We start from the raw sequence: 10,444 nt of genomic DNA, 5'->3' as shown, positions 1-10,444 counted from the left end.
AGCACTTTGTGAAATCAGAAGACTGACAAAAACAGTTGGTGTGTTCCTGAAAGTACAGAAATAAGGTAACTGAAAAGCCAACTATATTGAAGTAGGTACTAAACTTTACAGGCTTTAGAAATGTAGCACTGTTTTATCCTTCCCACCCTGCCCTCAAGATACTTAAAGTAGTATCAGGAGAATTAGCTGCTGTTCCACATGTTGAACCTGCCAGAGATACCTGGTGCAGGCGGGATGAATGGCTCCATGTTGTCAGCTCAGATTTTGGGAAGCCACAGTTGCGAACTGGAAGTGAGAGACAGTTGTTCTGTGTGCAGTACATCATGTACTTAAGAACATTTTCCCCTGTAGAGAGTTTGCAATGCTACAGCACCTTAATCCTTACCTTAAAAATTCTTCCAGCTAGAGGCAATTCCCATTCATAGCGTGCAGCTGAGACTGTGCTGGTCTCACTGGTGTTCAGTGTCCTCTGTGCAAATTGCCCTGTAGATACACCATCCCCTACTCTCAGTTCTCAGAATCCCTCCCTAAACAGAATGGTGATGCTTCAAGAAGTCTTTCTGATTAGATTTAAATAATCTTTTTTTCCGTGCAGCAGTAGCATCAGAGTAAATTGCCTAGTTTGATTATTTGAAAAGTTTTTTACTTCTGCTCAAGTGCTTTTAAATTGAAATGAAATATAACCCTTCAGGTGTCCTAGAAAGCTACATGGGTTACAGAATTTTAAATACTGTGTCAGAAGAAAGGCATATCTTGAGGTAATTCAGAATAAAAGAACTCTTCTAATATTTTCCTCAGTGAGATAAAACGATTTCTTGGGTTCATTTAGCATTCATTGGCTAATTTAGCTCAAGCACAACTTCTGCACAAATCACTGTAGAAGTGCCTGTTGCTGCCACCACTGTCCCTCATCCCAACAATGGTCTCTGAAAAGCTACCCATGGGTTAGTTTTGTTTATGATCTCATTACAAATATATCCTGACTACTGGAGATCTTAATTGCAAAAATAGTCCATTGCACTGCTCTGCTAGCCTGACCCACATCATTATACAGATCATTTTGTGTGCAGCATGAGCTGCAGGAGGCCATGGCAAAGCTCTGCATCAAGCTAATCTATCAACTGAGAATGATGATGTCACAACTAAAGATAATGAGTAATTAAAAAAAATAGTATTTTGCCCTTTTGGTAAGGGTGCAGAATATATACTAGAGGCAAATGGAAAATGGCACATGGAAATTACTACTTTCAAATTAAGCTTTAAAAAGTATGGTATGTCAGGTCAGGGAGTTCAGATAGTGCCCATCTGTGAGCACTGAAGGCATTAGCACTGGAAAGGACTAGTGATCAAAGAGTAACGGGAATATTGCAGAAATACAGGGTCACAGAAGAAAACCTAGATTAGTTATTCACATCCGTGTTCAATATGGGCAATCTTACGAAATCACTCACTGGAAACTTTTTGCTGCAGCTGAACTGGAAGGTCCATCTCAAAGCAAAAGAGGTACTCAAAATAGTTCCAGGTATTTGGGTGACTGCTCACACTGCATTAGAGGTCCAGCAAAAAGGCACACCACCCAATACAGCAGACCAAGACCACAAAAAAACCCCAACCCAAACAACAGACTGATTTCTGTATAAAGCAGGTATGTGAGAATGACAAATGTAAGAAAACAGTCTTTAAAAATGTTGAAGTTATTTCTAAGTAAGTATAGCAGAAGAAACCTGCACCTTGACAGGCCAGAAGCACCAATGTGTAGCAGGGAAAAAAACCAAACCATCAGAGCAACACGAGAAAACACACAGATTAATGACAACTGACTAAACACATCAGAACCAGGAGACTTGCCAAGTTAAGACAGGAGCAATGGCTAAAGAAGATCTCAGGAAAACTTTTTTTTAACCTTGTAGAGGAGCTTCAGGAAGTTTTCATGACAGAACTTTTTAATGGGGGAGGCACGGTGGAGCATCTGTCTCAAATCCAAGTGTAAAAGTTTTGAAACAAAATGACAGGACAGATGGTATTCATCCAAGAGTTCTAAAGAAACTCAAGGATGAAATGGCTAAACTATGAACCATACGTTATAATTTTTCACTTAAAACTGCCTTAGTGCTAGAGGAATGGAAGGTCATAAATATGAGACTAATTTTTAGAAAGCATTCTGGGGAGATACAGGGAACTTCAGATGAGTAATGCTCATATAAGCAAGCTGGTAGGTGCCATAGTACAGCTGAGTTGGTGGACAAATGAACAAATAGGATTTCACAAGAGGAAATGCTGTTCCACAGACCCATAATTTATTTTTGGAGATAGGGTTAATGGCTAGTGAAGATTGTTTAGTACATACATAGGTGACTTGGAAAACAGAGGTGAATGGTGCTGCAAGAAAGATGAGAGCTAACAGCAAAAAAAACTGCAAAGCCAGCCTGCAGCCTGGGAGTGACAGGGTAATAAAACCAGCAGGTGAAATACAGCATTAATACCAAATGTATTACACAAATATGTGCTCCCTCAACATACATGAAGGGAAAAAACATGCCTAACATTTCTGTCACGGGTTATGTGGGTGGACAATAAGCTACATTTCATTAGTCTGGAGGAGATGCTGGAGAACTTAGAACAGAGCTTATTTACAAACTTGGTCTTACTTTTTCCAGTCAGAACCTATGGAACCTATGGTCTGAAGAACTGTAAATATGCCTCTTTTTGTTGGGAGGAGGGGGAGTGTGCATTTTCAAAAGGAAAACCTTTATTAGAACAGCTACAGACATGGGAACTGACTGCAGTATATATAGAGGCTTAAGAATTCAAATAACACAAAAGAAATTGCAAAAGGTTGTGGAGAGAAAATCAGAAAAAATAGAAAAGGAATTTTTACCTTTGATTAGCTAATGACCTACTGAATTGTTTCCTAGCAGTGTATCATAGGCTTCTTGTATTGGTACATAATCAAGTACATATTGCACAATGATGGATTATTTGCTGTGGTGGTGACTGTCACTTTCCCTGCTTCACTGGCCTTACCATTCTTAACATACATTTATTTTTCTGTCTGTTTTCTCGTTTTGGCTTGTATTTCCACATCTTGAAATATCTAAGTGTTTTGCCAGCAACCCCTGCATTTCCAAAACTGCTGGGCCTCTCGTGTGAGCTGCATCACAGCCCTGTCTGCTTTTCCATGATCCCGTTTGAATCCAGTGTCAAGAATCCCGTAAAGGAGCCCAGATGTCGAGCTCGCTGCGGCGTTCTCCAGTGCACGCAGCCCTTGAGGGAACATAACTGTGCTGACTGTGAGATGTGCATGAGATGTAGACCTACCCAAGTAAAAGAGTCGACTGCCTACACAAATTTCTCTTCATCAGTGCAATAAAGTAACTGTCACAGGCCAGCACCAATTAGTGAGTGAACCTGTTTGTTGCTCCAATTATCCTGATATTCTAAGATCAATTAAGCCTCAGTACTGGAGAGGCTCTTGATGTTCCAGGACTGAATATGGAGTCAATCCCCAGAAAATTCTTTACAGCCAGCAAATCCAGTGACTTACCTGTAAATTGTATGGTTATTCTCAATGCTTCTTGACCCAAACACCTAATGGTAAGCTTTGTACCCATAAATCTGTTCTCCAGCAGAGCTGAAAGGATGATACTTGTGTGGACAAGACCACATCCTTCTAAAAGGCACTTTCAAAAACCTGCTGTGGTAACATCATTGTCAGTGCTGCCACGTTGAAGCCAGCTCCTGGTGGGCGGGACGCAGTACTTACTTAGCACTAACTACTCCTTTGAGATGAAGACCTTTTAAAAGCCTCCATGACTCTCCCATATGGCACTGACTTGTCTCAGCAGAGGAGAGAGCTGCAGAGCCAATGTGCTGCCTCTGAAACCTTGACACTTTTTGCATAACCAGATGTGACTGATGACCAAAGTCTGCCTAGATTCAAAGAACAGATGGACAAATTCTGGACTATTACATAGAAAATACCATCTCTAGCTCAGAAAATGGTTGAGTTGCATATTGCCAGAAGTAGGGACAATGTTAGGCAAGTATCCTTGCCCTGTTCCTTCACTCTGTCCTGCACTCCTTGACCATGCTGATCCTGAACAATGAGGGACACAGGCTACTGAGCTAGCTGGACCTCTGGCCTGATCTTCCATGTCCTTTTTAAGATTTTATGTTAACCCTAGTTCTTAACCTATGTCAAAATACTTTCCAACTTTGTCAATCAGAGACAATGGGATCCTGATATTTCAGGAGCGTGGAATCCATTCCTCTCATAGCCATCACATGGAAGATAATGGGATATCGTAACAGAGGAAAAAAACAAATGCAGGAGGAGTGGCTCCTATCTCCAACTGGGAATGGCCCAGTTCAACATTACTTTATCCCCAATAGCTCTAATATCAGTAGTAATCAGACCGCATTCTGCTATAGGGTTTCAGATTTGTTTTCCTTGGCAACACCCCACACCATCTTACCTTTGCTGCTAGATGGTAGGACAGGCACCTTTCCCTTCCATCACCAGGTTGATGTCTTTAGAGGTTCTTTGGCATCTTCAGGATAGGCAGGACTTCAGGGCATTTCTCAGTGCTACTTAATGAGCTTTGTGTGCTTTTTCTCCTGGCCAGCCCTTCTCAAATCTCCCTTCTTAAATCTCCATTTTTATGAACCCCCAAGAATCCTCCAGAAGAACTCTACTTTCATCCATTGTTCCTGCTGCTTCAGAAATAAAAATAAGAAAATTACAATTGTGGCTGCAACTGGGATGGCCTTGAGGACTCTGGCAAGAGGGTATAGCCCTCCTGTAGGTTCAGGTTAGTGAAGCATCCAATTGCTAGGTCTCCCAGGCATAGCAAAGGACAACATGGAGCTTCCCCAGTGGGATGAGATCCCTGGCTGCATGGAAACAGCTTGCTGAGGGCACATTTTCGCTCATCAGCCCTCAGAAATGTAGGCACCAGCCGTCAAGGCTCTGGCCCAGATGTCACTCTAAGCCCTAATGCTGTATCTTGTGACAGGCCCAACCCAGAGAAAATGCACCTCCACACAGAAGATCCAGAGAACTTTACACTCAAAAGATACACCACTGTTTAATATCAGGACTTGTTCAAAGGTCCTGGCCTATACTATTTTCCCAGGGAAATCCTGGGAAATTAGAAAACAAAGAAAACAAATTTCAAGGGAAAAGGCTATATTTTGATTCTTAGTTCCACTGTATTGACTTCAAGTGATGCAGAAAGCCTGCTCCAAGTAGGGCTTCTTCATCTTCATATGAAGACTCCAATTTACCAACTATCTGGGAATGCTGCCTCCTTGACTGACACACACTGCCACCAGCAGCCCTTTTCAGGAAAGCAAAGCATCATCTCTCCATTAATTTTCCTTTCCTCTTTCAGGACCCCTGGGATGCTCAGCCAGAGGGCTGCTGTTGCCATCACACACATCTCAGACATTGGAGTGTTGTTACTTTTGTTTTGTTTGAACATGAGTGCTACGCCGCTTCTCCCAGCTCTCTGCTCCTTTCCTCTGCAGAAGACACAACTCTTGCACAAGAAACATTGCTGAGCTGTTTGAACAGGCAGCCCACTGGAGGCAGTTCTGCTTTCTCACTGAATGATGAGCGGATTGACGAGTCAATGTCTCTGGCATTGATGAGACCTGCGGGACTCACCTGACCCTCAGCCCTGCTCCACCTGCACTCCACTATTGGAAGGGATGTGGCTCTTGTCCCGAAAGCAATCACATTTCAGTTTAGTGTATTATGAGAAAAAGAAGGGATCTAACCCACAAACATACCTTTTCATCTTGGTGTTTGAACAGCACCAACTCCTTACAGGCTTTGATCCCTGTCACTTTCGTGGACCTGTTAACTGAAGGAATGCACAGTTTTCATCAGTTAATGTCCATCAGACCATAAGCAATGCCAATACCCTGCTGGAGTCTTCATCCACACAGTTGTTCAGAAGTGCAGTGAAAAACCTACGGGTTGTGCAGACTGCTTGTTTTTTCTTTTACTAGGACTCATGTCACATGGTAATGAAGAACACTTGTTTCTCAGTGTAAAGAACAGACTATGCTTTTAAAAACAAAGGTCACTAACCATTGACTGGTTAGCACACACACCTCTTCCCACTTCTGCTGTGCTCCAGACTAGCTAACGTGGCTGAGTGTGTGCTGAGTGAGGCAGCACGCACCAACGCACATGCCAGTGGCAGCAGCATGTGAGGAAAGGTGACCAGAGGCTCCCCACAGTGGAAGGGGGGCCAACATGGCTTCAGTCTTCAGGGGTCACTCATAGTTCAGGTACCTTTTTTTTTTTTTTTTTTTTTTTTTTTTTTTTTTTTTTTTTTTTTTTTTTTTTTTTAAGGAAAAGGGAGGCAAACTCCCTACATTTTATGATACTCTATCACTTTTTCTACTCAGACTCATTCTACGCGGAGCCTCCCTAAACAGTGCCAGTCAAGCTACACAACTTACTCTTCCAACACTGCGGGAGTTCAGAGGAAGCTTGTAGGGTAAGTAAAGTCAACAACCAGAGGACTGAATGCTGGCAACCACTTCGATGTTCCCAGAAAGTAAATATTACTCTGGCAGATAACCTCTGCTGCTTCTCAGGGATTCTCTCATAGATGTAGTAAGACGAGATTTCAGAATGCTGCAAGACCTAGTATTCCCATGCCTCTTATACCAAGGGAAAGAACAACCAGAAACGGAAATATCAGCAGGGAAAAAAGAATAAATGTTTTTACAAAAAAGCCAGTTTTTGTTCAATGGGTGTAAGTCTTTCTTGTGCATGTTCTGAAATTCCTGTGCCTCTGTCAATCCTGCATTATTTGACCTTCTTTAATCTAACAGCAATATTGTGGTTCATACACAGCAACACCTAGCAAGGCATCCTCTGTGTCTTCCTAGGCTGCTGGTGTGTTTGCTTTTTTTCCCTGCAAAAAGTCTCATAGATAAACATAAAATTTTTACATCCCTGGCATGGTGTAATAGATCTCAGGCATCTTGGTCTAGTGTCAGAGAGTAAGTTGATCTTGACTGTTGGCTTTAGGTACTGCAATCTGGAGGCAGATGGTATGAAAGCAGCAAATAGTAAAGGAATAAAGGTGACTGACTTTGGGAAAAGAAAATTGACTGATTCTAGAATACTGTCAACAGGGACAGTGTCCTTGGTTCTGTGGGTTCTCCTGGTGCCAGGATCTCTGGCAATGAAGAAAGATGTCACCACCTTCCTATCAGTCCCCGTTTCAGTAAATAAAAGTGTGTTTCCTACAGGAACCTGCTGTTGCTATACCCCCAGGGTTTTGCTGAAGGAGCCTTTCGAAACTTGAATACAAAAATGTTGATTGACAGACACGATTGGGAAACAAGAACCCCATCTGTAAAAACGTGCTGTAGATTTCAGCACTTAGGCTTGCTCTTGGACCTGAACTTGCATCTTCTGTGTCCTGATTTCAGTGCAAATTCTTTTGCTAAGAAACCTTCTCAGGAAAAAAAAAAAAAAAGTTTGATTGAAACATGCTTGTTGGTAGAAACATACAAAATACAGAGTCTAAACACTTCCAACTAGTTTTGACATTTGGTTCTACTTAAAAAATAATTCTCAAGTTAATTTTCTATGAGCATATTCAATCTAACTAATTAGATCAGGGCAGGTGACAAAAAAATTCAAATGTGTCCACATGGCAACTCCCAGCCGGAATTTCATTTTTCACTTCTTTGGAAAAAAAATCCAGGTCCCCGCAGATACAAGAAAGTAAAATAAAACACTTTTAGTATTTATAAGTTTGCAACATTGAAGTTGTCTAGATTTAGAGATACAGGGTTTCTATAAAGACAATTCATTTTTACTCTAAAAGTATAGTAAACCCAAAATTTCAAATATTTTATTTACTTCATCTAAAAAACAAGCAACCCATAAGTAAGATATACATAGGTTTCCCAGATTTATCCCTAATAAATTTAAAGTTTTATACAATTTCTACAGAAACATACAGTGTATCAAAATCTGCATAAATCAAATTTATAAAATATGTAGAAATGCATAGTGATATTATCATCAACTTACAAAGCAAGAATATGGGAATTTTTTTTTTTCCAAGCCAGCTATAGTAGGAAAAAGTCATTACAGCAACAGCTTCTCATGATCTCATGTTTTGTAAGGTTTCAATCTCGCATACAGATTCATATTCACATACAGCATCACCTTTCAATTAATTGCACAAAATACCCATTTAAAATGCACACCTGCACAAATTATGTGCCACCATTCTTTCTCTTATGCATAGTCATATGATTAAATTAATCTACCCAACACACAAAAATTGAGTCAGTTTTCATACACACAAGGAACAAGTACCGGCACACAACCTTATTTTCCTTCCCCCCCCCCCCCCCCCGTTTCTCCCTCCTTTATTTTCATAGCTCTGAAAGGACAGATGAGAAATTTAAGGAAAGTAGGAAAGATCCCAAACAAACAGATCAGTGGAGACAGCCCTAAAAAGATCAAACTCTGTCACCAAATAAGATACATAACCCGTGCTAAACATCAATCAAAGCTGCATGCAATGCTATTCTAGATCTCAGGGAAGCATTTAGTCATATTTAGTAGTGTGACATGTTAGAGACATAATTCTTACGAAATCAGTACACCGATGGCAACATCTAACAGTCACAAAATCTGGAATAAGGAAGTGAGGCTAAGTCATTTCTCCTCCACCTCTCTGTTCATTCAGTGTAAATATTTATACTCCTAAGGGACTTTGTATCAACTCCTTTCCAGAACATTTTTAGAAACTTTTTCTTCACACTGTAGTCTGTTCACTGTAGCACCAAGTGGTTGTATTTTGTTTGTAATCCCTCAGGAAAAGTTTCCAATGCCAAAAATAAGAAGAATATTAGTATGAGTAAATGGGGTTTCAGGATTACCATTTCTCTTTTCAAATCTAAATCCGGCATCCAAACTAGCTGACAGATGTCCTTGTAAGGAATGATGCAGATGTGTTAAGGAGCTGGATTTTTTTTCCTAATTAAACTTTTTAGTCTACCTCTAAGCGATTCCCATTTAAAATGACAACATAAATGAAGCATTGTCTTATTTCTAAGTTTTTACATAATTGTGCAGCTTTATTTATTTTTTTTTTCCAATTATTTTTATGTAAGGCATATTTTCAACAAGCAAGTTAGTGGTTACCAGTTCATAACTGGAGTCGCAAAGGTGCTCACTTCCATCAAAATGTACCACATCAGTGCTAAATTCAGGACTAAGCTCTTCCTTGCACCATACACAGCATCCAGTCAAGGCAGACCAGCCAAACTGGCAACCTGATTGGTCTTCAGTAACATAATTATATGGAGGCTCCAGTTGGTCCCTAGCTCTGGTGACAGCTCAGAAAAATCCCTTGTATAATCTCCAACTAATGCTTTTCTTGTGAAACACAGAAATGAAAGAGGCACTAAGTATGTTGAAATTCACCTTCGAAAAAAGCAGCATGACTGTGAGAGAAGGCCACCCTGGCTGATAACCTGTGGCAGTGCTTAGTAAGATGTAAAATTAAATAAAAATATACAACAGGTTGATAATCACCAAGTTCTATGAAAATCTGGTTACTCCAACCTTTTCAAGTGTGTGTAAAAAAACTGCCTTCAGACCCCTGAGTGTAATCCCAAAGAAGACGACAACGCTCTTAGCTGTGTTCCTAGGAAACATAGCTAACAGCACATTAATTTACCAACACCTTAAAACAAAAAAGATGTAAACATCTACAGAGTTTAAGGTAAAGCAGTTTTGTAAACATTAACTGCGGATGATAATGTTATTGTAATAATCAGAGTTCATCTATGTCCTTCATCCAAGCCAGGAGGCTCGCAGCTGTACAAAGTTAATAATTGCAGCAGTTTTCAGGCTATTTTTAGTCCTGTACAAATTAATGTGTCAGTAGGTAGGTTTTGTCTGTCTACACACTAAGGATGTTGTTCATTTCCCATTTTTGTGTTGCTTTACTGGAGTCACACTCTGAAATGAAAACTTGGTGGAGGACTTCGGAGCGATCCAAGCACTTCCCTGATGGAATGTGAGTAAATCTATGCAGATTCTGGAAAACAAAAGCATCAGGAACATGTGTTGAATTGGGTTGTTGTTGGTTTTTTTTGTTTGTTTTTTTTTGTTGTTTTTTTTTTAAACATTTTCTTCACAACTGCAATATAGCTATTTTAAAAACATGTTTCAGTGTCCAAGAACAGATCAGTTCTATACTAGTCTAACTATTTGTTAAACCTAGATTTTCACAGCCTTCATATTACGAAATGTTTGGTATGTGTAGGTCTACTTGAGACACCTTCCATTTCTCTTAGACAACAAACTATTAAAAAAGTGAATAAAACTGTGTGTTAATTTCTTCCAGCCTTTTCATCCATCCTGTAACCAAACTAAAAAATTAACTCT

At 40.1% G+C, this 10,444-nt stretch overlaps 1 protein-coding gene across 1 annotated transcript in view; it reads right to left on the bottom strand.

The window, feature by feature from the left end:
* Nucleotides 1-9,201: 9,201 nt before the first annotated feature.
* The window catches only part of GALNT7 (polypeptide N-acetylgalactosaminyltransferase 7), a 94,944-nt gene continuing 93,701 nt past the window's right edge, over nt 9,202-10,444 (bottom strand). Inside the window, exon 12 of the mRNA XM_009996004.1 lies at nt 9,202-10,094. Coding sequence (XP_009994306.1) covers nt 9,957-10,094 — 138 coding nt within the window. The 3' untranslated portion in view covers nt 9,202-9,956. The remainder of the gene's footprint in view (nt 10,095-10,444) is intronic.

The sequence above is a fragment of the Chaetura pelagica genome, unplaced genomic scaffold, assembly GCF_000747805.2.
Source record: "Chaetura pelagica isolate M959 unplaced genomic scaffold, ChaPel_1.0 scaffold142, whole genome shotgun sequence".
NCBI lineage: Eukaryota > Metazoa > Chordata > Aves > Apodiformes > Apodidae > Chaetura > Chaetura pelagica.
This window is presented reverse-complemented; position numbering and strand designations above follow the sequence as displayed.